At 37.1% G+C, this 27,175-nt stretch overlaps 1 protein-coding gene across 14 annotated transcripts in view; it reads left to right on the forward strand.

Moving 5' to 3' along the window:
• The window catches only part of tenm3 (teneurin transmembrane protein 3), a 628,014-nt gene that overhangs the window by 585,012 nt on the left and 15,827 nt on the right, over positions 1–27,175 (forward strand). For 11 of the 14 annotated variants that reach the window (XM_037538774.1, XM_037538773.1, XM_037538777.1 and 8 more), the window contains 7 exons: positions 1,405–1,425; positions 9,163–9,395; positions 11,380–11,534; positions 17,431–17,706; positions 18,313–18,911; positions 23,686–23,861; positions 26,411–26,646. In XM_037538774.1, the coding sequence (XP_037394671.1) occupies positions 1,405–1,425; positions 9,163–9,395; positions 11,380–11,534; positions 17,431–17,706; positions 18,313–18,911; positions 23,686–23,861; positions 26,411–26,646 (1,696 nt within the window). The remainder of the gene's footprint in view (positions 1–1,404; positions 1,426–9,162; positions 9,396–11,379; positions 11,535–17,430; positions 17,707–18,312; positions 18,912–23,685; positions 23,862–26,410; positions 26,647–27,175) is intronic. The other 3 variants (XM_037538778.1, XM_037538780.1, XM_037538785.1) reach the window with 1 other exon arrangement.

Here is a 27,175-nt window from a genome sequence, read left to right on the forward strand (position 1 = left end):
TCTTTTTGATACACTGCAGATCAGAAGTCTTTTCCAGCAGTTAATGGAAGTATGTTTACATAACATTAATGTTTTTCGTAATTGCTGTGCAATAACTGTGTTGTAATAAGGTAACCTAATCACATTACATTGATTAATTCCATTCTATAATTACTTTATACCTACATAACAGCTACACGGGAACTTTCCTTTAGTGTAGTGTTAAAGTTACACTTTAAAATAAGTGGACAGTTCTTGCGTAGTTGTAATATAAGTAATAATGGAGAGATAATACAGTAATGCAACATAGTAATGTCATTATAGGTACATTTTAAGATAAAGGTATATCTGCTGTACTGTCACCTTACAGAATGGTTTAAACTGGCTAGTGTCACAGCACTAGCAACATAAATGCTAGCTAAATGTTAGGAAAGCTGGTACATATAGTGTATATAATGTTATTACATACGTCCTTTTACTGCTAGAAAAAGATTCTGAACAAAACTGTTGTTTCATTCTGATTACAAATGTAATTACATTTGTGTTATTACCCTTGTGTAGTTAAGAATACGCTGTGATACTACTAAAATTAAATAAGGCAAAACTGACTTTGATGCACGTGTGTAATTACATAAGGTTTACTTTTGGAAACCATCTGCAACAATGACTAAATCATTACTAGTTATGTTGTTGTTGCATGTATTGTTCACATGTAGCTACACAGTTATTACAGACACTGTTTAAAGTGCGACCTCAAATTAGTTTCATAGTAAATGTATTGTTGGCAAAAATCTCATATAGCCTAATGGAGTACTGTAGCAGTTTTTGTCTATTTTTATTGCTTTATTGTTTTTTTTATTGTTTTATGAATTTGAAACAATATTTCATCTAAATTTGTCTGAAATGTCAGTCTGTTGGTGTTTTTTGATGTGTGATCATGTTAACATTAACATGGTAGCATCTTTCCAATCTGCCTAGCTTCGAGGATCTACAGCAACACAGTCTAACTGAGAAGCATTCTAAACTGGAAACTTAACATTAGGTTGCAATAACAAAACTCTTCAACAGATTCTCATTAGATCAAATTAACTAGTGTTCAGAAACTATAAAAGAACACATTTGTGGATGAAGCATGGATACATCTGTATTAATGTGCCAGTGGTAATGTTGCTTAGAAGTCATATGTACTGTTAACTAAAAGAATGGGTTGATGAACTGTGGGCTTATTGCTTAAGTACATTTTAAGATGAATAATTTAGCAATAATCCTGCAATTTAAGTGATTTTGGACCAAGACCAAGTAGTGTGTGTGTGTGTGTGTTTTAATTACATCTGTTTTCCTCTAATTAACACTCTTGTGTTTCTGCTCTTCCCCTCTCTTTCCTTCTGTTCTTCTTCTTCTCTTTTTTGCTTCCACTCCCATAAGAAATAAAGACTTCAGACACAGGTAAGCCTGTGAAAAAGTATGTGTTTCCGAAACCCATGTCCTCTACCTGCGTACAGCATCACCTGTATAGTCTCTGTCTCCACTAAACACAACAAGCTTTTCAAAATAAACTGCTAAACATTATAAAATGCACCATGTGAGATTTTAACAGCCAATACATTGGTGAATCTGTTAATAGCATGTACTTTTATAACTTTAAATTTAGATTTTTGCATTGTATTAAGTGTATATTTTTTATTTAAACCAGACTAAGACTAGTCACACAATTTGGTCTAAACACATATGTAGTACTGAAGTTGATGGCCCACTGTTGAAACAAAATATAGCATTGTGTTAAAACATATTGTGTTTACAGTTAATTATACAATCTCTCTCTCTCTCTCTCTCTCTCTATATATATATATATATATATATATATATATATACGCTGTTGTTTTGGATTTTATATGTGTATATATATATATATATATATATATATATATATATATATATATGTTCCAAAATGAACAAAATCTAATTTCTTTAACATATATTAAAATTTCATTTTACTTCTTATGAAAAATTAACTCTTTGGAAATTAAAAGTTTAACAGCATTTTCACAAAACAAAACTGAAATTTTTTGATAAGTGCATAATTACCTATGTGTAAAAAGAAGGAGAATCCTTGCATGAGTAAATGTGTGCAAACAGTTGATTGATATATTGATTATATTATTTGGCTATAGTATATATCTGCTCTCTTCTACATATAAAGGAATTGTTTCCAGAAATGCAATTGATCTATGGAAAATGCTTTTCAAAAGCTATCAAAACCGTTGCCATTTTTAGTGGACTTCTTTTCAAATACAGTTTTTTTGTTTTGTTACCCCATAATTAAAGGTGATCTTCCTCTATGTCTGCTGAGGAAAATCTCAGACGGTGTGTCATGGGCTTATAGAGTTGATGTGAGAATAGCATATTTTGAGAGGCTCGTTGTGTTTCTTCTCTTTTCATTCACGTTGTGGTGTGTGAAGTGGCATCTATGCACTCTGTTGACAAAAGATGGCTTAGCTGAGCAACCTGAAGCATTTATGTTCATTCTTCTCTGTGGTGAAAGACAGCCTTATTGCAGAAAGGTTAAAAGCATCTTTTCAAAGGTGCAGGGAAGAGACAGACTTATTTAACTTTTATAGACCTTTTGATTCTTCTTGTTCTTTCCTTTAGCACTGTGTGTTAATAGAGAAATGCACAGAGTGGCAAGTTTAGCTGACTCCAGTGGAAATGCTGCAGTGAAGAACACTGCCAGAGTACGGGGGCGGCATGTTAAATTTAAATGCACTCTTACTCCTTCTACTATTATTAGCTATATGACATACTTTTGTCATTGTTTATACATAACAATGTGTCATACAATGTCAGGAATCGAATCAGCACATCTATTTGGGATCAAATAACAGCTCACCACAGCATGAGGCAAGTGTGTGATGAGTTAGGCATGCAGTTTGCATCATGCTAATTGGTGAGATATAAGCTTCCCTTACTTGTTAGCTCTGCGTAATTTTACATGGTTAGCTTCCATTACTTCACACAACAAAACACGAACTACATTTGGGATCGCTTATTCCTTTGAGTGAGTATGCCTAAATCTCTTTGAGTTAAAAATGAAAAGGACATAATTATATAAGCTAAGCTAATTAATTTTAAGTATTTATTAATTATCCTAACTAAGCTAATACTAAGAACTACAATGAAGCAGAAGCTTAAAGAGAGTCTGTGAACAGTCAGCCAATGAGGAGTCTGTGAGGTTTAAAATGGAAAAACCATAGGACACTTACAGTAAACACACACACACAGACCAGACTGAACTAATAAAGAATGAAACACAATACTGTGACAAATACAAAGAAATGAAGACAGAAGAAAAGACAGGGAAGGGAAAGAAGCAGAATGAGGGAGGAAGAAAGTGAGAAGAAGGAAACAGAGGAGAGAGATGGATAGAAAGAAACACAAATGGAGAAAAAAAAAGGAAGATAAAAGGCAGAGAGAGAAAAGAGAGATGGAGAGAGAGACAAATAGAGAAAGAAGAAAAGTCAGACTAAGGAAATGAAAGGAAGAGTGAGAAGAGAGAGAGAGAGAGAGAGAGAGAGAGAGAGGTCAGACAGGGAGAAAAAAATAGAGAATGAAAAGAGATGAAAACGAAAAAAATAGAAAGGGAGAAAGAGGAGAGAACAAAAGGAGAAAGAGATGGAAGGAATGAACAAACAAGAATGATAAGCTAGAAAAAGAGAGATGGAAAGAGAAATAAGTTTTTCTATGGTGTAGTTTAATACTCTCTTAAATTTCTGATATATATGGATTATGTTCTTGGTCTGCATGTAGAGTTGGTGTGTATGAATCTTTCCTAATGATGCAGACAGATGACTAAAGCCTCTACAGTGTTGAGGAACGTACAGGCTTCTACAAAGTTAGCTAAAAAATAACACTGCTATTAACTTCTTAAATTGAGCTCCATTTACAAATGGAACCATACCCAGCCAAACCATCTTTTTCTAATTCTATTCTTATTAGAATTAAGAGAGGAAAGTCCTCTACATCTGCAGGATTACTAAATTTATCCTTCGTCTCAAACTTTAACTAGCCTTATTGACTTGGGCTTGCATGCTTCAAATTAGCTGCATTTATATCCACTCATGACCACCACCGAGCTCCAATTAAACCTTAGGCTTCAAAAAGGTCCAAACATATGATCTCACAGCCAAGTCACTATAAACTCTGCCTTTGAAGCCTGACCTCCAACTTCTAACAAAGTGTGTATGTCTCTAACACAGCCGGTAACCCACCAGGCCCTGCTCTGACACTTTTCTAATAGACTTTAACGCTCATGAGTTATATATACAGACAACAAAACCATGCTGTAATTTTATATGAATTATTCACTGAAATATGCTCAATGAAAAAAGCAGAGAAATTGTTTGGACAGTGCAGATTATAAACTTTCAATCCATACCACATAATATGTGTTTGTGAGTAAAAGAGGAGATTTTTTTTCATTATGATTTGATTACTTTTTTGTCTCGCTAAATGTGAATCAAGTATAATGTAATTCATAGTATAACTATATAATTTCTCATGAAAGCTGCTTTGGGAAAGGTGCTTTGTAAGTAAAATGTTTAAAACGGATAAGTGAAAAAATTTGTAAAGCTATCTAGAATATTTCTTCAACAAAGTACTGACTTCAGTGAAATAAACCTTTATCCCCTTCAGATTTTGGATTAAATCACTGTAGCTCCACCAACGGGTAGAAACAATGGTATCATGTTTCACCTGTAATTTGTTTTTGTGTGGTCTCTCTTTGTTCAAAATTAAACAGACTTTTTTGTGACTGTGCCTTTAAGACCAATATACCTCCTTATGCAAAGGTTTGGGCGGCTCCTTGCCTAAGTGAAAATGGGTTAACACATCCACTACAGAGAACACACTTCTGTACATTTTAATGCACAGTTACTGTTAATTTGCTGAATTTAATATATTGAGGGAACAAAAAAGCATACATGTTGGCCTTTGTTACAAATGTTTTTATTATTCCACATTTTAAAATGTGTGAAACTCAGCAAATACTTAGAAAATCTGCTGTCATATTCGAGGGTGTTCCCTGTAGAGTATGTGTTAACGTATTTTCACTTAGAAAATAAACAAAATGTAACACAACAAAAAAAAATCAAAAAAGGGCTTTTTTTTGTTTTTTTGCTGCTTATTTTCCATTCACTGGGGAGTCAGCACCATGCCCTGTTTTAAAAGTGTAACACTGAGTTCAAACACTGATGGGACTTTTTTTTTTCAGTCAAGGACTCCCTAACAGTGTTGGTATTAACATCTGTCTATACGAGACGTATAGCTATATAAAACTGACATTTCCATGTGTCTTAAATGCATCTCTAGTGACCTCATGTGATGGAGATCATTAAAAAAATCAGTCAACTAGTGGATTAGTTGTGATAAACACATGAAAAAAGGTGCATGTTCTGGACTTCTGTGAAAAGTGTTTTTTAGTAGCTTGCTAATACAGGCTTGGATAGCATAGAAGAGTTTTGTTGTAAGCTTCAGCCTCAGACAGTCTGTCCAGAGAAATACACAGACTGTCTTATGCACACTGCATGCTAGAAGAAACTCACCTTTAAGTAACTCACCTTTCAGAAACTCACCTTTTAGTGAGATTTTTAACTGCCATTTTTTTTGCATGTCAGTCACATGGCTCTTTAGTATCACAGTTCTCTTACTGACCCCATGTGGTTTACAAGCCTTTTGTGCTTTGTTTTGGGCAAAAAAGATCTATCTGTCTACTTCCGTATCCATCTCATTGCTTTATCAACTAAATTTGGGGTAAATTGTGTAAATTAGATTTTTTATGGTCTATGCCATTAAGTCCCGCTCTGATCAGCAGATATACTTTGAGATCAGAAGTGCTGTTCCCAGATCAGAAATAAAGGCACTTTAAAAGAACAGGGCGTGGGAGTTTCATCTGTGCCTCCATGTGTGTCATTGCGAGTTGTTCTCCCCAGAGCAGGCACACACACTCACACACAGACACACAGACACACAAACACACACACACACACACACCCACCCATTCTATTCTTAGCTTGTGTTAATTGACACCCTGTGAGGAGTTGTTGATTTTTTTTCCTCTGCAGACGCCTGTCACCTCATGCTGATTCGCTGACTGTGTTTTTTTGGTGATAAAATGGAGGTGATAGAGAGGACGTGACAGATTGGTCGCCATCATTGTGTTGGTGTCAGTCTGCACTGATCTCCAGTCAGTCTGCATTAAGCTCAGTGTAAGACATTGCTCACAGTCTAACGCTGCTCTGCTCTAATGAACAGCGTCCACTAAAATATTCTCCGTTGGCTCGAATACAACCTGAACAAAACCAGCCCTTTAGCCCACTACCAGTACTAATGCAGTACTAATACTGAAATATTGTTACTGCAGTACCAATACAGCATGTGTTTTGATCCCTGCCAGTTGTGACAAGAATTATTGTAGTAACACTACAGCAGTAATACCACAGTACTAATACTGCATACTAATACTGTGATACTAACACAGAAATAATACTGCAATACAAGTAATGCAGCACTACTGCTACAATAATAATGCATGGCAGAGTTTTAATTTGAACTTGTAGATGGAGCTACGAACTGTGTTCACTGACAATGATTTTCTGAAGTGTTCCTGAGCCCATGTGGTAATATCCATTACAAAATGATGTCAGTTTTAATGCAGTGCTGCCTGAAGGATCGAAGGTCATAGGCATTCAATTAGTTTGGTTCAATTGGTTTTCTGCTTTGCTGCTTACTTGTTGAGATTTCTCCAGATTCACTGAATCTTTTGATGATATTATGGACTGTAGATGATGAAATCCCAAAATTCCTTGCAATTGCACATTGAGAAACATGTTCTTAAACTGTTGGACTATTTGCTCACGCAGTTGTTCACAAAGTGGTGACCTTCACCCCATCCTTGCTTGTGAATGACTGAGCCTTTCAGGGATGCTCTCTTTATACCTAGTCATGACATTCACCTGTTTCCAATTAACCTGTTCACCTGAGGAATGTTCCAAACAGGTGTTTTTTGAGCATTCCTCAACTTTCCCAGTCTTTTGTTGCCCCTGTCCCAACTTCTTTGGAACGTGTTGCAGGCATCAAATTCAAAATGAGTGAATATTTGCAAAAAACAATAAAGTTGAACCGATTGAACATTAAATATCTTGTCTTTGTAGTGTATTCAATTGAATATAGGTTGAAAAGGATTTGTAAGTCATCTTATTCTGTTTTTATGTTTTACACAACGTCCCAACTTCATTGGAATTGGGGTTGTACTACTGCACTAAGAAACTGCAATATTATTACTACAGCACTGAGCGTGCAATACTAATACTGCAATACCAACACTGCAGTACTAATAACACTTTAGTACAAATGATAATACTACAATGCTAATACTACAGTAGTCTATGGTTCTCTGTTTTTCCTAATAAAATACTTATTATAACCTGCTTACCTGCTAAACTCCTTTAATAGCTGGGAGAGATGTGTCATAGTACAAGAGAGCATAAAAACTACAGTGATCCTAACCTGTTCTGCTCTTGTGTTACATTCATGTAACAGACAAGGCATGCAAGTCAGGTGCATGTGCAAAGTGGCTTTATTTGGGACATCCAATAATCACTGTCACAACAGGCAAAGGTCAAAACACAAGCAGGCAATGTAAGAGGTATATCCATAGTTAATGTCAAGCAGGGATCAAAAACAAAGGAAAGACCTACACAAAGTGAAAAGGCTAGGAATTTGGGTTATCAAAAACAGAGACTTCACCAACACCCAAGGAAAACAAAGTGATGTCTTTGTTTAGATGAGAACTAAAACAGGTCCAGGATATGGACTCCGGGTGTGAGAAATAGAGTAGGCGCAGCCAGGATGGAGCAGAAAAAGAAGGCAAAAGCACATATTTGTGCCTAGAAAGAATAGCTTGTGACAATTTCTTAACTTTAAAAGTTGTATTTTTTTAATGATCAGTTATGATGTATTTTATTATTTTCTATATATATTATTTAACATTACTTAAGATATTTTCTGAGACAGTCGAGGTCAGAATCACCAAGAAACACGCCGCTTTCTTTTGCCGCTTCTCTTACTGTGAAGATGTGTACTTGCCAATTATTGCACACTAGGTTTAGTGTACATGCATTGGACTACTCATTTATATTTCAAACCTTTTTCCATGGTCACAGTGTATTTACAAAGTAGTCCAAACAAAAATACACACTGCGACTGTATAAAAATCCACCAGCACTGCACTTTCAAACCAGTCAGATTTGTCTGGTAAACCACAAATCCGGAAGTCCTGCATGATGTAGAACCTGTGAGTGAAACACATATATGTGGAAAACAGCAGTTTTTCTTGTTGCCATAACAATTTTGCAGCTTAAAAGGCCTACTGTTAATTGCAGTTTCACTATAGCAGCTGTTTGCAGACTGTTCTATGCATTTCACTACTGTGACTTTTCTCCAGCTTTGCTCTAGGATTTGTTTAAGTGCCCTTCCTGTAGTTGGTGCCTGTGCTATTACTTCAACTGCTACTAGTACTGATACTGCAAATTTCAGGCATTTTAGTTTTATTATTAGTGCTTATCATTTGTACTTTATTAGCTGGTATAAGTGTGTAACCTCCTTTTATACAGCCGTTTCAAAGAGCATAGTCTGATTAGTCGAGAAGTGTTCTACCCACACTGTTATTTGTGAAGCACGCTCTTTGTGTGTTAGCTGCAACTAAGCAATATTAAATATTGCCAATATTAAAGTGTTTTCATTTGGTGAGTATAGGGCTTCTTTGCAATTTTATCTCGCAATTTGTTAGAATGTTTGTATAAAAGCAATAAAACATTTTAGGTTGTGTAATATCGTGACTAAAATCATGGCTGTGTTGCTCTGTGGCACTTGCTTTCATCACATCCCTGAGACCAGATCACAGACTCTCTTGTGTTCTGCTACATAAGTAACAGTAAGGAAAACACAGTTGGGAATTAAAAACACCTGCTATCTAATCTCCTCCATTCCTTTCATTTACTCTTCTGTTGTGTTTTTTGCTCCATAGTAATAAAAGTGTCTAGGCCTAAAGCATTGTTCTAGATAGTCCCTGTGTTTTTTTGCACCATCCATTTCCATGTCCATAATGTATTGCTGACTTTGTCTCCATAGCAACAACCCTGCGCATCGGTACTACCTGGCTACTGACCCCATGACCGGTCAGCTGTATGTTTCGGACACAAACTCACGGCGGATCTTCAGACCCAAAGTGCTGTCGGGAATGAAGGAGCTGCTGCAAAACGTGGAAGTAGTGGCTGGAACGGGGGAGCAATGCTTGCCCTTTGACGAGGCACGCTGTGGAGATGGGGGAAAGGCCACTGAAGCCCTGCTGCTGGGACCTAAAGGTGCACCCACATTCACAGGGGTTGTAAACATGCATTGACTTGCAATTTAACCCTTTAAATTTCCAGGGCTCACCAGCGGGCCTAAAGTTTTATTACACACTTTTAGAACATAAGAATAGCTCAGCCGGTTTGCACTGAAGTCTCAAATGTCATTATTTAAGATTACATTATAATTATATTCAATAAACAAATTCTAGTGTGGTTCCATTAGTAGAGTATTAGATCAATATGTATTCAAGGTGTACATAAAACTCTATTTAATGTGTCTAAATCCTTGCCTTGTCCTGTATATGCACATACAGTATCTTCAGTTTCTGCTTTTTCTTATAGGCCTCCTACTTCCCATCTCTTTAATTTCATTGTTCTCTATGGCAGGCATCTCTGTGGTGTCTTCACATTCCTATAGACAACTCAAGTGCTAATCTAGGGTCATTATGAGAGTGTTAGATCAAAATGTATTTAAGATATTTTAAAAAATGACACTTTCTTTATATTAATTTTTCACTGGCAGGAGTCTCTGTCGTGGCCCTTTACATTCCTATAGACAGATGCTATTCCTATAGACTCATATGCTAATTCAAGGCCATTACTTCCTTGAACAGCACACTGCGGCTCTTTATTTGATAGCTAACACGTATAACTGGCTGCTGTATAACTGCTCTCTAGCCATTAGACTCTCGCATTGTGAATATAATGACTCCTATATACTTTTACGGATGATTTGGGCCATTATTTCCAGAATCTTCCAAAATGTGTAGTCATCCCTCAGTCCTTTTGTTTGGCACCACCGCTCTAAAGGACAATTCATAAAGTCCACTGAGCCACTATTATGCTACAGCGGAGGAATCACTTAGAGCGAATCTGCTGAGCAAATAAAACACACTTCGCTCATCACTCATTCATACCCTCTACAGACCCACCACGGCGTGCATATGTCTATGTGTGTGCGTATTGTCTGGCTGAGTTGATTTGCCCAGTCTGACAGAGTTTTTGTGTGTTTTTTCATAGCACTTTAACAAAGAACATTAGTCACAGTATAGCTAACCAGCCTCACACGCACTTCTCTGTCTGCCACTTTGATTAGCTTGCTGGTCATGCTGCTGTGGGAATTTGTATACAGGAGGATGCCATTAATACGCCTCTCAGTGCACACACACACACACACACACACATATACAGACTGAATGTTCTCTGGTCTGACAACTACTGAATTATATTGGTTTATTTGAGCTATTACTATCCCCATGGCGACAAACAGATGTTCCATAAGCTCTGAACTGACAGGTAGCTCATTCCCACACATACAAGGAGCTAAATGGTAGGACACAAGGTTATCCATGAACAGTGTGTAATTAATTTTAATCTTAATTTTGGCTCTAAATAAGAAAAAAATCCCCACACACATGCACTTTAGTATGTCTCACTCACAAATTATTCAACACTGGCAAAGTAAAATGTAAATAATTCACCACACGCACATCCACAGTGACCTGAAAAATGCAGGGGCAAGCACGACACGTGTAGCGATGTATTCTCCCTGGTGTGTTTATGTTTGTTTTTGTAGAATTTCTAGCCAAAAATGTCCTGATATAGCATTTCAATCAGATAAAACAAGACTTTTGATGTCTCTCCAGTTTTTGAGATTTTTACTTTTCAAAATAATTTGAACAAAGGCAGCTGTCTTTCACATTGTGTGAAAATTTAATGATGAACAGAGCAATAGAAATGCTCCAAAACTGCTTGGAATAAAGTTTCTTTCCATTGACTTGCATTGAAAATAAACGGTTTTGGTCTCTCCTGTAAAGTTACTGCTTTGGAGATGCATGTGTATATATATATATATATATATATATATATATATATATATATATATATATGCAGGATCATACGTACGTACAATCCCACATTCACACATTGTATAAAAAGCATGTGCATGTATCTTTGCGGCAGTTGTTACATCTGTGCTCTCTCTTTCTCTCTGCAGGTATTGCCGTGGATAAGAATGGATTTATTTATTTTGTAGATGGCACCATGATTCGTAAAGTTGACCGCAATGGCATCATCTCAACACTCCTGGGGTCAAATGACCTGACCTCTGCACGTCCTTTGACATGCGATACCAGCATGCACATCGGACAGGTATGCGCCTCACTTCCTGTTTCAATCAAAAAACAATTACAAATCACTGGTGAGCAAAACAGCACTAGAACTTTGATTTAGAACCCCATCTACATTATCTGATCATTTTCAAAGGCACCTCTTGAAGATGTAAAAATACTTTCAAATTTTGAATAGGTTAGCTATTCAATATTTGAAAGTATTTTTACATCTTCAAGAGGTGCCTTTGAAAATGATTGTTTTGTAAATTTATTTCATTTAATCATTTTAGAATATTTCAATCTGCAGTGTATTAAATCATGTATATAAAATCATGAACAATGTTATTATAAAATAAAATATGCCAAAAAATTAGGCACCCCAGGTCAAATGACATATTTAATTGATTTTCTGAGTGAAAGTTACATATTTTACAGAGAACATGCTTTTCCACAAAAGAGCCACATTTAAGTTTGTTGTCTGTAGAGAATGCATTTCACTTAGAACATCAACATAATTTGGCTGGGGTATTCAAACCTTTGTATTCAGGGATCATACGTATTCTATATCTAAAGCATACTGTAGTTATATTACTGTATTTCTCTATTTTAAATACAGAAAACAATAACAATATATTGATAAACACATCTGCAACTCCTTGATATGACATGGTTAAATATTAGCATGCATTATTGCGACAAAAGTGGAATGGTCTATGATTGTCCAGAATACTGAGAGCAACCAGCTTAAAAAATGATTGGATGGAGTGCTCATTGCATATTGCAGCCTTCTTTGATGTCAGTATTGGCAATGAATGTCATAACAATAAACAAATGATACATTGTGTAGTTCTGTTAGAGAGGTTGAGAAAAGCTTTGTAACTACCACCGGCCTGAAACAGTTGATACCAAAACACAGACCCTTAGCGCCCCCTGTTGACTGCTCTCACTTTAAGAAAAACAGTCTATGGTCCTCTGGCCCCCACTTTGGAGGACGATTTTGTCCTTTCTCCTCTAAAATCACACAACATGAAATAAGTGAGTCATCAAACTCAAGCACAAGCATGTTTCTAGTTTTAGAAAAGGACGCACGTGGACACTAAAGCTGTAGCCGTTTTGTTCTGAGCTTTGAGACAAAATGATTGATGATGTTTTTATTGCAGAACAAAAGACAAAGCCTCGTTTCCAATACAGCTAATATTTTTTTAGATGAACTTCATATATCCTTGTCCATTTCAGACCTTTGAGTTTGCTTGTTTTTTGTGCTCTGATAAAACCAAACTGAGACAACAAAAAAATTTAAAGTAGTATTATTACTACTAATTACTTGAATTATTTGGAAGTGTATTGGACATTAAACATTTATTTGTTGTTAAAAGCCTTTCCCTCTTTTACCTCTTTTCCTCAAACCATTAATGTCATATAAATTCTGCAACAGCAGTGACAAAAAATATTATTTCAGCATTGTTATTATTTCAGACCACTGGACCATATATTACTGGGGTAATAGTCTGTTCTCACCATAGCAGCGGCACTGAAATGGTAAACTGTGTGGTGCTGGTAGGAGAATCAGACACAGCAGTGTATATACACATGTGTACGTGTTTATACACATGTCAGTGTCACTGCTAGGTTGAGAGTGGTCCGCTCTCTCTGTGGCTGTGTGGTCAGAAACTGACTACTACTAGGGTTATATGATGGCTAACACAAATGCTTGAACAGATGGAATACTGCACATCAGCATGGTGGAGATACAAGGGAGGGGTTATCTTGGTGTACGGCATTGGCTATTTCAAATGCGTGATCCATAGCTTAGTTAGAATTGGCCACAGTTAGAATCAATGAAGCTAAAGCATCTACCCTTGAGACAGATTTGTTTTGATGTGATGAAAAGATTGGAGCAAATGACGCGATGCACATTGTATAGGCTAGCATCTCTTTTAACAATGTTTTTACCTCATTATTTTCATTAAAATCTTATTTAATGTATTGTTGTCATTGTAATATATAGAAAGAGTAGTTTGGTGGACCTGTGGGAAAGGGGGTTATTTGTGGTTATTTGTGCTTTAGTTCTGTAATATAGTGATTAAGAGCTGTTTGATTGACAGAAAATAGGCTTTTGTGTGCATAAACCATTCAGTATGTCTCCTTTATCTCATTAAAATCTGCACTCAGAATAGACGGTGAACATGCATGTCCATGTTGGCTATAGTAAAATAGATCAGCATGTGAAATTGGAGGTCACTGTCAAAACAAAATCTTCTGTCTCCATATTTTGCATAATTTGACCATATATTACTGGAATGGTGCACTTCACACTGCCTTTTACACAATGCCCTGCTGTACTTCTGTACTTAATCGTGTCCCATATGTCCCAGCCCGGTGCTCTTGCAGGTGGGTCAGCTGCAGAGGGATTTACAAATGTTCTCCAAAGGGATGCATTCATTTTCCTCTGAATTTTAGGGCACAATTTCTATTTATTTGCTATGTTTAACATATTCAGAAAAAATTACCTAAGAGCATGTAATACCTCCAATAGCTTGAATGACAGCTGCAGCTCTATTTGGACTGGACATGTTTTATTGGATGTAGATGACATCAGTGTTCAGCCACTTCTGCCAGTCCAAATGTGTATGTTTGAATGTTGAATGATGAATAAAAGCAAAAACCTGGTTGTCCAGCAGCTCAATGTCGGCACTGTATTTCAAATTTACTGTCACCTCAATCAAAGGACCCATTTCCACTTAATTAAAACACCCACAGGACATCAAAGAGCATCTGCTTTGCGACCCATTTTCCACCCACCAAACGAGACGTTCACTGTACTGTATACTGTACAACCTCTCCTCAATCTATGAATTTCATCACACACCCCGCAGGTATTAATAGCCCATCAACCTTGTGCAACGCCAAGTGCAGGAGCATGAATTTACTACAAATGTATATATACGTATTATATAAACATATATACATACACATGCGCATATACATAATAATTCTATCAAAAATATGAACTAAAAATGAAGACATATATTTTTAGTTCCCAGAAATCATTCTCTAGAAGGCCCTGAGGGGTCCACTCTAGAATGTTTTGCTTTCTAAACCTTATTTACCACTGCCAATAAGAAAAGCTTGCAATAATAATACAATTTAATACAATTTTGTATTATTTCTTACTTATAGCTTATTGAAACAAGAGGAGGAATTTGGTAGAAAGTGCAGATTATAAACTTTTCATACTATACTGTAAACATTCTATGCTACATTAGTGTTTATGAGGAGAAGAGAATATTATTTTATTATTTTATTAATATTTTATTTGATTTAAATTAGTGACTGTTTTTGGCCCTTGGAATTTCTTGATTCCATTTTATTGTGATCCCATACATGACTCACATCCGTTATGAGGCTGTGATACACATAATCTGTGTCTCACAGTGTGTAATGTGTTGTGTGTCCATCTACATTTTATGTGTAAATGACCAATGTACACCTGGCAAATCATCTCCCTCTCACGTTGGAAACCATTCAGTCGACACATGAAACGGCATGCAAAACATTTAGACAGCCTGCAGTCTAAATGTTCAGATACTGAGGTGGCAGCAGTCTTGGAAAGTAACAATGAAGATAACAAAGCATTTTGATATGAAACATGAATTTCATGTCATGTCATGTAAGTGCCTTTAAAGCACCTGCAAGGCATCCACAACTGGAAATCTAACCCAAAAATATCCTATAACTGGCCTTAAAATCCAAATAAATATGTTAAATATTCTCCAAAATAAAAGCATTTCTGCAGTTCCAGAACATTCAGTCTCTGCAGCTATTGCTATCTAAAGTGCTTGTTTCCCACCCCCCGTTCCCCAGTCTCCGTCAGCCCCACGCAGCCTGACCCCGTGTTAACGGTCAAGCACTTTTAGCACCATGATGGCAACCCAGCCAAAGTGGATCGGGCCTTGAGCTCATGCATAATGCAGCGGGTGGAGTCAGACCTGGGACAAGTGCAGAAAGCTTTTATTCTGACTGCATTAGACTTTAATGCTCCTCAAAGATGCTTAACCCTCAGGCATTTGCAGGGCAGGAGTTCAAAATAGGGCAGGGCCAGAGCAACTGAGAGAGAGATGGGGGGGTTATACATCCTCTGACCTTGATTTTTAGTGAAAGAACATTTTTGAGTCTCCTGACATCTTTGCTGTACCCATGATTTAACCATGCAGAATAACAGAACAGACAACACACCATTCTTAATATATTGCAGGTACTTAAATTGTGTGGAATAGAATTAAGACTGATACATAATGAAAATAATAATTTATGATGACGAATAAAAATTATTACTGAAAACAGATTAGCACCTACACTACTGCAAAACTCATTCCTGTCCTTGTTTCCTAACACATCCTCTACAGAACTATAATATGGCATTTTACTTTTATAAAGAATTTGAATGGATCAAAAGCAATGCTTCAAATTGCTTAGTAAAAAATCTTTTTACATCAACATTAATTCAAAATAAAACCAAAACCAAGGTTTTTATGTGTAACAGTCTATGAATGTTATACTGTTTGTTGTAAACTTTTTAAGATTAGTCATAACTCATATGGATGTTTATATCTTCATTATAATCTAGCTACTACATATTTAGCCTGATTGTTTGTAACCTTTGCTTGATCTTGAACACCACTCCATATATACAGTGAAGTAATGAGCAAAATGGTTTCAGTTGCTAAAGGCCCTGTTTAGTTCAGAGGAGTGTGTAGTGCAGTTGCATGAGTTGTGGAGAACTTTCTTTCTTAACAGCTGGATTTATTATGTAAACACTTCCAAAATATTGCTGCTGTTTTGCATGGGTATTTCATATTTCATGTAGCATTTACATAGGCATTTCAGGCAGATAAGTAGTTATGTAGTTTTTGTCTTTGAAAATGCCATCTGCTATTGTGTGAACATTTTGCAATAAAATGGCAAGAAAGAGTTACCATAAAGTTACCATTTTGGAGATGCAAGTTTTGGTCTGATCTGCAATGATATACTATCAAATATTTAATATGGTAAAAACACAGTCTGATGAACAGTGAAGAAGAGGATAGTATTGTTTATATACTTGTGTCTAGACAAAGAATACAACACATTCAGGACTGGACATTCTTTGAAAATGTTGTTTAAAATTGAGCCATGCCCATGCCCACTGTCTGAAGTTTGCTTTTGTTGTTGTTGTTATTGTTTATGTTTGTCTCAGTCAGGTGTGTACTCCCCTCTGGCTTTGAGGAATTGGATCTTGTTGCAAAATAAATGACCCAGTGACGGGCAAATGAAATAAAGCTGAGACCCGCAATGTATTAAAGCTCCAAAGTAAAGGATTCTTCTTCATCAGTGTCAGAACAGTGCTCTGGCATCAGAGAACAAGAGAAAAGACAAAGAGAGAGAGAGTGAAAGAACAGGGGTGTGGGAGAGAGAGAGAGAGAGAGAGAGAGAGAGAGAGAGAGAGAGAGAGAAAAGGCATGGAAAAGGGTGGAATGAACGATATGTACTCACAAGTAAACAAGTCTGTGTGTGTGTGTGTGTGTGTGTACGGTTTGTTTTGTTTTTGTTTTTTTTTGCTTTGTTTTGTATTGCTGACCTACACAGGCATAATTATTGATTTTTAATTTATTGCTAGGGAGGGATGGAAATGAAACAGTGTCTCAAACGCTTCTTGTGTACCTGCTAGCATACATGCTAATAACATTAACATTGGCTACCTTGCCCAGAAACACTATCTTAGCAAACTGTTGACAAAGTTACTCTTAAAATAGCCCAAGGTCCAATAAATACAAGTTATGCGTTCATTATTTATACTTTGTTATAGTGTTATATTGGAAACCCTTCTTTTCAATACATATTCTCATTATCCACATCAATTATGCCCCTGCTGATCTTCCTGACCTCTGTTTCCATAGGTACGTCTGGAATGGCCAACAGACCTGGCCATCAACCCCATGGACAACTCCATCTATGTGCTGGACAATAACGTGGTCTTGCAGATCACGGAGAACCGACAGGTGCGGATTGTAGCTGGACGACCCATGCATTGCCAGGTACCAGGCATTGAGTATAGCCTGGGCAAACGTGCCATCCAAACCACGCTAGAGGGAGCTACAGCTATCTCCCTGTCATTCAGTGGAGTGCTATACATTGCCGAGACAGACGAGAAGAAGATCAACCGCATCCGACAGGTAGAGACACCACCCAATACAATAATAAATTTAGTTGCAGGTGCCACTCCTTCAGCACTGTTTACATATAGATAATTGTATATGTAAAGGTTTTGTTGGTTTGTTTTGAGACTAAAAATAGTGTGAGTATATACTTTAATAAATATGAATATAAGCAATTATAACTGACTCCAACAAGGGGTGGTGCAGTGGGTTATGCTGTAGTCTGAATGTCCCCAAAAGAAGGGCCTGGGTACAATTTTGGGCAACCAGGGTTTTTTCTGTGTGTGCATGTTCTCCCTCCTCAAAGACATGTAGTTAGGCTTATTGGACATGCTAAATTGCCCACAGGTTTGAAAATGTATGTCTGTGTGTGATGGACTGGTGACTTGTCAAGGGTGTTTTCTGCCCAATGACTGCTGGGATAGATTCCAACATGGCCCCCCATGACCCAGAAGGATAAGCGGCTTAGATAGTGTGTGTGGATCAATGCATTACAGTTGCCTCAGATGAATATCTCTCTTGGATAGTAAACTTGAATTAATCAATAAATTCCTAAATATCAAGAAATTGAACTTGACTTAGTGGTAGTATTGATATTGTAACAATGCCTATCCTTACCCTCAGGTCAGCACCGATGGGGAAATCTCCCACCTGGCAGGGGCACCGTCTGACTGCGACTGTAAGAACGATGCTAATTGCGACTGCTACCTGACGGGGGATGGCTATGCTAAAGATGCCCGTCTGAATGACCCCTCCTCTCTCGCAGTCTCTCCAGATGGTACACTGTATGTGGCAGATTTGGGAAACATCCGGATCCGCGCAATATCCCGAAACCGCCCTCCGCAGGGCTCCTCCAGCCTGTATGAAGTTGCATCTCCAGCCTCACAGGAGCTCTACGTGTTTGACTCTAATGGGACACACCAGTACACCATGAGCCTGGTGACTGGAGACTACAAATACAACTTCAGCTACAGCAACGAGAATGATGTCACTGCTGTAACTGATAGCAATGGGAACACACTGCGCATCCGCCGTGACCCTAACCGCATGCCTGTTCGCATTGTCGCCCCTGACAACCAGGTAATCTGGTTGACCATTGGTACGAATGGTGGGCTGAAGACACTGACGGCACAGGGGCAGGAGCTGGTGCTCTTCACATATCACGGAAACAGCGGCCTGCTCGCCACCAAGAGCATCCAGATTGGCTGGACCACCTTCTATGAGTGAGTGCTGAATTATTCCTCAATTTGAAAGACATTTCAGTTCAGTTCAGTTTCCTCTTCCTCAGTTTTTCCCTGAATTCACAATTTTTAATGTAGCTAATGTGTAATGGAAAATTGTCACACCGTGTTGAGTTGTTAAGTCGTTTTAAAAAAACTTGCTCATGTAGTTTCTGACACTGTATGACATTTAAGATCACTTAAGAATCTGACACAGTTTGAGACAAGCTTGGATAAATTAGGCATGCAGTTTGTAACATGCCTGTTGGTGTAATATAGGTTTCTATTACTTGTTAGCTACATTAGCCTCTTAGCTTCAGGGCAAACCTTAGAGAGCAAACTTTAGACACCAAACAAGTCTCACCAACAACAGTCTTGAAAGACTGACTACATTTGTGGTAAGTGGGGAAATTGTATATTTTTCACCATACTAGAATTTACATTTCATTCGTAATAGTATTTACATAGCTAGTATTTACATTAAGAAATTTACAAAATGTGGAGATGGTCTTGGCCTTGTGCCTGAGAGCTTTGTCCCTACTTTAGTTACAGCCTGTGGTCTTTGATGTAGAACATATATGAACGGCTGTGTGTTTAAAATAGCTCAGTACACATTTCAACATGTACACATTCAGCACACATGGTGATCCTTCAGCTAAAACAGAAATTCCCTGGAGGTCTCCAAAATCACCATTTAAACTCAGCACATGCTACATCATAAAACAATAAAGACACTGCAAGTGACAAATGTGTCAGAATGCCATGAACATTTGAAGTGTTTGTCCTGTCTGATGTGAACATGTGTGCAAGTGCATGTGGCCATCGTGCTGCAGACAGTAGACCCAGGGCCCTAAAATGACTCACTTGGTTTGCCTGTTCCGTGTGGAAATGCCTTAGTTAGGCATGCTGGTGACAGACACTGCCTTCTGGCTAACTCACTGCGTGTCTGGTTTTCTAGTTTTAATGGTCCTTTGAGTAGCTTCAATAAGGTCACTCAAAACACTCAGAAAATTTTTATTCCACAATTTGTTGTTTAACACTTAGAAGTCTGGAGTTCTTATCGATTCTGTAGTGGGTTTAAGCTGTACTATGTAAGACACAAAACACAGTAAAAGATTGTGGTGTCTTTCAGAAGAAGAGTGAGGAGAAGCTATAGTTTCTGTTCCCAATTTCTTTTTTATTTACAATCCTAATTCCAAAAAAGTTGGTATGCTGCGTAAAATGAAAAAAAAAAAATGTAAATAAAGCCAGAATGCAATGATTTAAAAATCTCATAGACCCATATTTTATTAACAATAAAATAGAGAACACATATCAGATGTTGAAAGTGAACTCATTTAGAACTTGATGGCAGTAACACATCTCAAAAAAGTTGGGATAGGGGCAACAAAAGGCTGGAAAAGTAAGTGGTACTATTAAAAATCAGCTGGAGGAGTGTCTTTCTAAAATGATGGGCAGAAAATTTCAGATTTCAGAAAAATGTTCCTCAATGTAAAATTGTGAAGACTTTGGATATTCCACCATCTACAATGCATAATATCATCAAAAGATTCAGAGAATCTGAAGAAATTGCTGGACGCAAGGGACAAGGCCGACAGTTAATATTGGATGCCATGATCTTCGGGCCCACAGGCAGCACTGAATAAAAAACAGGCATGTTTCTGTACTCAAAATCGCTCAGGAACACTTCCAGAAATCCACAAATGCAAGTTAAATCTGTATCATGAATAGAAGATATATGTTGACACTATCCAGAAACGCTGCCATCTTCTCTGGGCCAAAGCTCATTTAAATTGAGCAAAATGGAAATCTGTTCTGTGGTCAGATTCATTATTTTTGGAAACTATGTCCTGTGGGCTTGTAATCAGTGCACAGTTCAAAGCCTGCATCTCTGATGGTATGGGGTTGCAGTAGTGCTTATGGCGTGGACAGCATACTTGTATGGAAAGGTGCTGTCTAGGTTTAGAACAACATATACTCCCATCCAGACAATGCCTCTTTCAGGGAAGGCCTTGCATATTTCAACAAGATATTGATAAACCACATACTGCATCCATTACCACAGCATGGCTTTGCAGAAGAAGAGTCCAGGTGCTGAACTGACCTGCCTGCAGTTCAGACCTTTCACCAATGCATCATGGTGCATCATGAAAAGAAAAATCTGACAAAGAAGACCCAGGACTGTTGAGCAGCTAGAATCCTATATCAGACAGTAACGTCATACTTAAATCTGAGTTGCAATGCTAGCAGCTCCTCTGTTTGGCCTTGTTCATTAATTCCTCTGTTTGGCCTTGTTCATTAATTTCAGAATGCTGAGAATGTCAGTGAATTTAAAGATAAAATATAAATGCAAATTCTTTTTGAACCCATTAACCTTTGACTACTGAAAGACTGCAATCACCTGTTATACTCAGTAGGTATTGTTGCCATTAACAGACATAGTGACCTTACTTAAAGACGTGGTCAGTCCAGTTATAATATTCACCATAAAGGCAATAAAACAATTAATATCCTAATATCCTACATGTTTCCCTTAGGTCTGTTTATAATGTTTATTTTATGGTTCAACTTCAATTGCCCATTTTCCAACTGTTTTTTTTTTTCTGTATCCTTAGAACTGATATATGTAAAAGCACTGTTTTGATTGGCTGTCCTGTATTGTGCCTCAATTCAAAAAGCAGTCCAGGCTGAAACAACTTCAGTGTGAATGAGCGGTGCTAAACTGCTGTAGGCTTAATAAGCGTATATGATATGTGATATAATATATATGTTGGTTTTCATGTCATCACAGAAACAATTAAAATAGGCTGTTTTTGCAGCTTAATTCTATATATGCTTCATCCCTTTGATATTGTTTTAAACTAGCACAAAGCTTTATTTGAAGTACAATGAATAAAGTCTAAAACTTATCATGAAATAAATATTTTCCTTTCATTTCTATGTGCTAGAATTGTTGACATTCATGGAAATTCTTATGAGTGAAATCTAACTGAAGCATATTCCTATACAAATTTGATGTTTTTACAATTTTATGTTTCAGTTGAACTTTAGAAACACTTACATAGTTAGCCATGACACTCTGGTTCACTGGGGAATAAATATGAGTTGACACATGAGTTCCCTTAGTCATCCATGCCTATGAGAAAGACCAGACAATAATGCAGGCATGTACAGCTAAATGGTGCTGAGCTACACAAATCAGTAAATGGCTAGAAGAAAAAAATTAATCAGTTCAAAATGGCCAATTCTTTAAAGCAACCAAAGTGTTAAAAATTGGAAACAAGGACATGTATCTGTATATACCCTACACAGTGTGAGGAGGATGGTTAAAGTGTTCAAAGAATCTCCAGGGATCACAGATAGGGAATTGCAGACATTATTTAGGTCTTGGCTTCAGAATGTCTCCCAAACTACAATCAAACACAACCTACACAACCACAAGTTATTTGGCAGGGTTGCCAGAAGAAACCCTCTGCTGTCTTCTGGCAAGGACCAGCAAATTCAAGCATGTACATTTTGCCATATTTTACCAGAACTTTCAGTGGGGCCATGTTCTTTGATTAGATAAGAACAAAATACTGCTTTCTAGCAGCAAACACTGGAGATGGGCTTAGTAGACAAACACAAAAGTTATGCAGAAAAGTACCTCATCCTCTCTGTGAAGTATGGTGGTGAATCTCTGTTGTGGGGCTGTTTTACTTTCAAAGGCCCTGGTCAAATAGTATGGATATATGGTCATTATTGACTCCCAACAAGTACCAGCAGGTATTACCAAAAAATCTAAGTTGTGCCACAATCCCAGTCCCCTTGCCTAAACCCAATAAAAAATCTGTTAGATGAGCTGAAGAGGAGAGTCCAAGAAGGGCCTTAGAATCTGAAGGATTCAGAGAGGTTCTGTATGGAAAAATGGTCTCAGATTCTTTGCCATGTGCTCTCCAGTCTCATTAAGCATTATAGGAGAAATCTTAGAGCTGTAATCTTTGTAAAAGAGGGCTATACAAAGTATATTGAATAAAAGATTAAAAGGATAAGCAATAAAGTATGTTTTTACATACATGAGTAATGGGTTGCCTTTATTTGTGGAGGGCCCTGAAGCTTTATTTTCAGATCCTCAGCCAGCTGCTTAGAGGAGCCTATAGCTGTTCAGAGAATTTATTACCATCAATGACAAGTGATGCCCTGTCTAACCAGTCATGATAAGTCAATTAACAAGTCAATAAAGTTCTGAGACTTTACAAGTGGAAAGACTTTTGCACATCACAATTAGTATTTTTTTGCTATTTTCAGCTAATAATATTGCTGTTGTCTGAACAAAACCTTGTATCTCCAAAACTTTACAGTATAAACATACAACAGTATGTTTTTAAACATCAGCAAAATAATGACAGAATAAGCCAAATGAAAAGAGAGTGGGCAGGTCCGAGCCATTCTGGACATCGAGAAGGCCCACTTCTTTAGACATGGCTGGGCAGACAACTGCTTTGATAGGATTGTGTGTTAGCCATGTGTAGGTAACTGGGGCTTTCATGATTACTTGATTTACCCCACTCAAAATTACTCAATATCAAATGTTTGAAATGTATTCTGTCTATGAGTCAGCAAGGATTAGTTGTCCATTTATGTGGTAAAAATTATTTTTTAAAATTCTCCTCCTTCTCTCTTTTGTCTCTTCAACTTAAAAAATTAATTCATTTAGTAAAAAGCCATTTTTTTGGTTTTATTTAACTTAAATAAATACTTTGAATGCTTATACGGGTTGTTTTCTTATATTTTACAGTTATGACAGTGAAGGAAGGCTGACCAACGTCACCTTTCCTACAGGAGTCATCACCAGCCTAATTGAAGAAATGGACAGAGCTCTGACCGTGGACATTGAAACCTCTGGACGGGACGATGATGTCAGCATTACCACAAACCTGTCCTCCATAGATTCCTTCTACACACTGGTGCAAGGTAAGAGTGTGTGTGTGTGTGTGTGTGTGTCTCCACTCCATTACTGCCCTGTAGGGCTGCAGTAATTTCTTTTATCAGTTAATCTTTTGGTTATTGACTATCAATTTATTATTTAATCAAATCATTATAGCTTCTTCTTTGGCCTTTTACTTACCCTTTCCCCCACCCCCTGTCACAGCATTGCCATCATTCAGAGTTATTTTTGAAAGACAGTGAAAGATGCTAAATTGCCCCCTACAGATCCAGTAGTGTATTACAACCTGCCAGAATAACTGTCATTTTTTCAGTTTTTGACATAGTTTGAAAATGCCTGTTGGCCTTTACATTTAGTGTAATTCTCATGAAGGATGGACAAAAAACATGACCCAAAATGACTTTGAAAAAGTTCTCATTAGACAGACTTACATAAAAAGTAAAGTATGTTTGTTGCTTCTCATGTAAAGTTACCATTTTGGAGATAAGAGGTTTTGTTCCGACAGCAGCACGATAGATAGATAGATAGATAGATAGATAGATAGATAGATAGATAGATAGATAGATAGATAGATAGATAGACTGTCCAAAAAGAACATAGAACAAGCACTTCAAAAATAAACATTCCATCATAACTATAAGGGATGTGCTACAATTCTACAGGTATACACAGGAGTCCACCTGTCTGCTGCAAACTGTAGCATTCTATTACCGGCTGGCACTGGTGCCTGAAACTCTGGAGTCGTGGCACGTCAAAGGCACTGGATAGTGCGCACCCAACGAAGGGATTTGTTTGTGTTGTTTAACATTGTTAGATGTTAGTTTAGGTTAAAGTGTTGTTTGGGTTATTTAGTGTTGGGAGGTTGTGAGTTTTGTGTGAGAGGGCTGTCACTAGGGCTGTTAGGGAGGCATTGTTAAGAACATGACTGAGAAGCAGCACAAATATATCTCTGACTAGACTGATATCAACTAGTTCTAGAAATAACAAACATCAGCAGCATGCAATCATGTTTCTACTACCAATACTGCTACTGCTAAACCTACCGCTTTCCCTAACCTATTTTTTAATTTAAATAAAATATGTTTAAATACATTCTTGCATTTGCATGCAGAAGAAATCTTTGTGTTACTGATTTTTAAGCCTCTTAACGCCAGAAATGTCACCTAAAAGGTAAACCTACAGCCCTACGTTAATTGAAAAAAGTCTTTTTTGTCTTTGGTTAAATATATATCCTTTAACAAAATCTTATGGATACTCAAATATCAAAATTAGTTAGAATGCACGTCTCCTGAATAAATATTAATTGCTAAAATCATCAGAAATGATTATTAATAAATAATTAATAAATAATAATAAATTATTACTTTATCTGTTCTTCTTAAGTATAAAATCTGTCTGTAGTGATCCTGTTGCTGTAGCCTTGGTACTTTACATCCCTCTTATGCCCATTTGTGTACATCCTATATTGTAAAATTGGGCAACACCTCAAGATAAGTTGTTCAGCAACTTGTTTTGTTGCTTCTTCTGTAATTTTCCCACCTTAGCCTCACTTTGGATTTCAATATTTTGTTAAGTTAGCATAGTGCATTTTAAAGACGTGTCGCCCCCTATGTATTTTTAGAATGAACATGTGGATTGTATGAATATTATAGCATTTCTGTTATTAAAAAAACTGATGCAGGCCTGCTGCCCTCATTAAACCTTGCTACTTCTGTACATGAACCTGTTGCTCTGCATTCTGAAATCCAATGCTTTGCTAATTAAGCCATAACTCAAATATTAAATCATTTTTAATGTCTAAGCAGTCATTACTCATTCATTTAGTCTAAAACTGTCAGCTAGTAATTTATTCTTTTGCCATAATTATGGTGTTGGATAGAATAAGAATGCAGAGTCAAGCCCTGAAGGAAAATCCATTAGTTTAGAAGTGTTTTAAAAGGAAGGCACACAGCATGAATGAAGTTACTGAGTTTAAGAACATTTAAGTATATTTTAAAATATTTTTATCTTTATTTTTTCTAAAATGTTTTTTTCATAAACTCTTCCTCTTGTCAAATTGTCATGAATCCCATCCCTTATTTAATATGCGATAAATGCAACAAGTACAAACAGTGTGATTGCTGTGGTTAATGTCATCCTTTATTGGCCTCTGTAAGGAATAGCTTCCCTACACCCCACATCATTACATCTAGTAGAATTATGAGCCAGTTAATGTCTTCCTTGATATAAAAAGCAGGTTTTAAAACAAATTATTTGAGGTTTTCTTTTCCAAACTATTGTTAAAAGCACATCACTTTTAGCCCAAAGTTCGTTTAAACACCTGAAAGGTTCGAGTGCTGATGAGAGCTCACATCACAACAAAGGGATAAAATGGGTGACCTTTGGCTTTATTGCAGTGCGTGATATTGTTTTCTTCAGAGTAAACCTAATTGGGCTTTAATATGGTTATTACATGCTTATTTATGTTAAAACATTTTAAAAATTGTGACTTTTTAAATTGTGTTATATAGCAGAAAATGAACAAATCTATAAAATGAAACAAAAGAATGTTAACATTTTACCATCACCCCTACAGACCAGTTGAGGAACAGCTACCAGGTGGGCAATGATAACTCTCTGAGGGTCATCTATGCTAACGGAATGGACTCACACTACCAGACGGAGCCTCATATACTGGCTGGGGCAGCGAACCCTACAGTGGCCCGGAGGAACATGAGCCTACCTGGGGAAAATGGTCAGAACCTGGTGGAGTGGCGCTTCAGGAAGGAGCAGACCAGAGGAAAGGTCATAGTGTTCGGCCGAAAGCTAAGGGTAAGCAAAAAGGACCTTAAAATATTTGTTATGCCTTTCACACTTTGTGTTCTGTAGCTCAAGTCCAGTGGTGTAGTCTAGTCTGAAGTAGCAGGTAGCTGACCATTAGCAAAATGAGCCTAGCTAGAACGTAGCAACATAACTAAAACACATAGTTACCAACACAAATATAACCCATTAACTTCACATTCATGCTGCAGTTTCACTGCTTTTTTATATTAAATATTTTTGCTTAATTTTTAATTGTTAAATACAAGGCAAATTTAGATACAAACCTATTTATGGTGATGCCACAGCCATCCATAACCATATATTTGGCCTATCCTTTTACACATCACTCAACACAATGCTAGCATGTGCATGTAGTAAGCATCAAGCATGATGGGCTTTCCAGTGATGTTGCAATAGAGGCCATTTGAAAAGATGTGGTTACTTCACATGACTTGGACGAGACATATGCTGGCCTTCATCTTCCCAGATTCATAGAATCATGTGTTGGGCAGACATAGCCAGCAAGTAGAATTGGGCA

This window comes from Pygocentrus nattereri, chromosome 5, assembly GCF_015220715.1.
Source record: "Pygocentrus nattereri isolate fPygNat1 chromosome 5, fPygNat1.pri, whole genome shotgun sequence".
Lineage (NCBI taxonomy): Eukaryota > Metazoa > Chordata > Actinopteri > Characiformes > Serrasalmidae > Pygocentrus > Pygocentrus nattereri.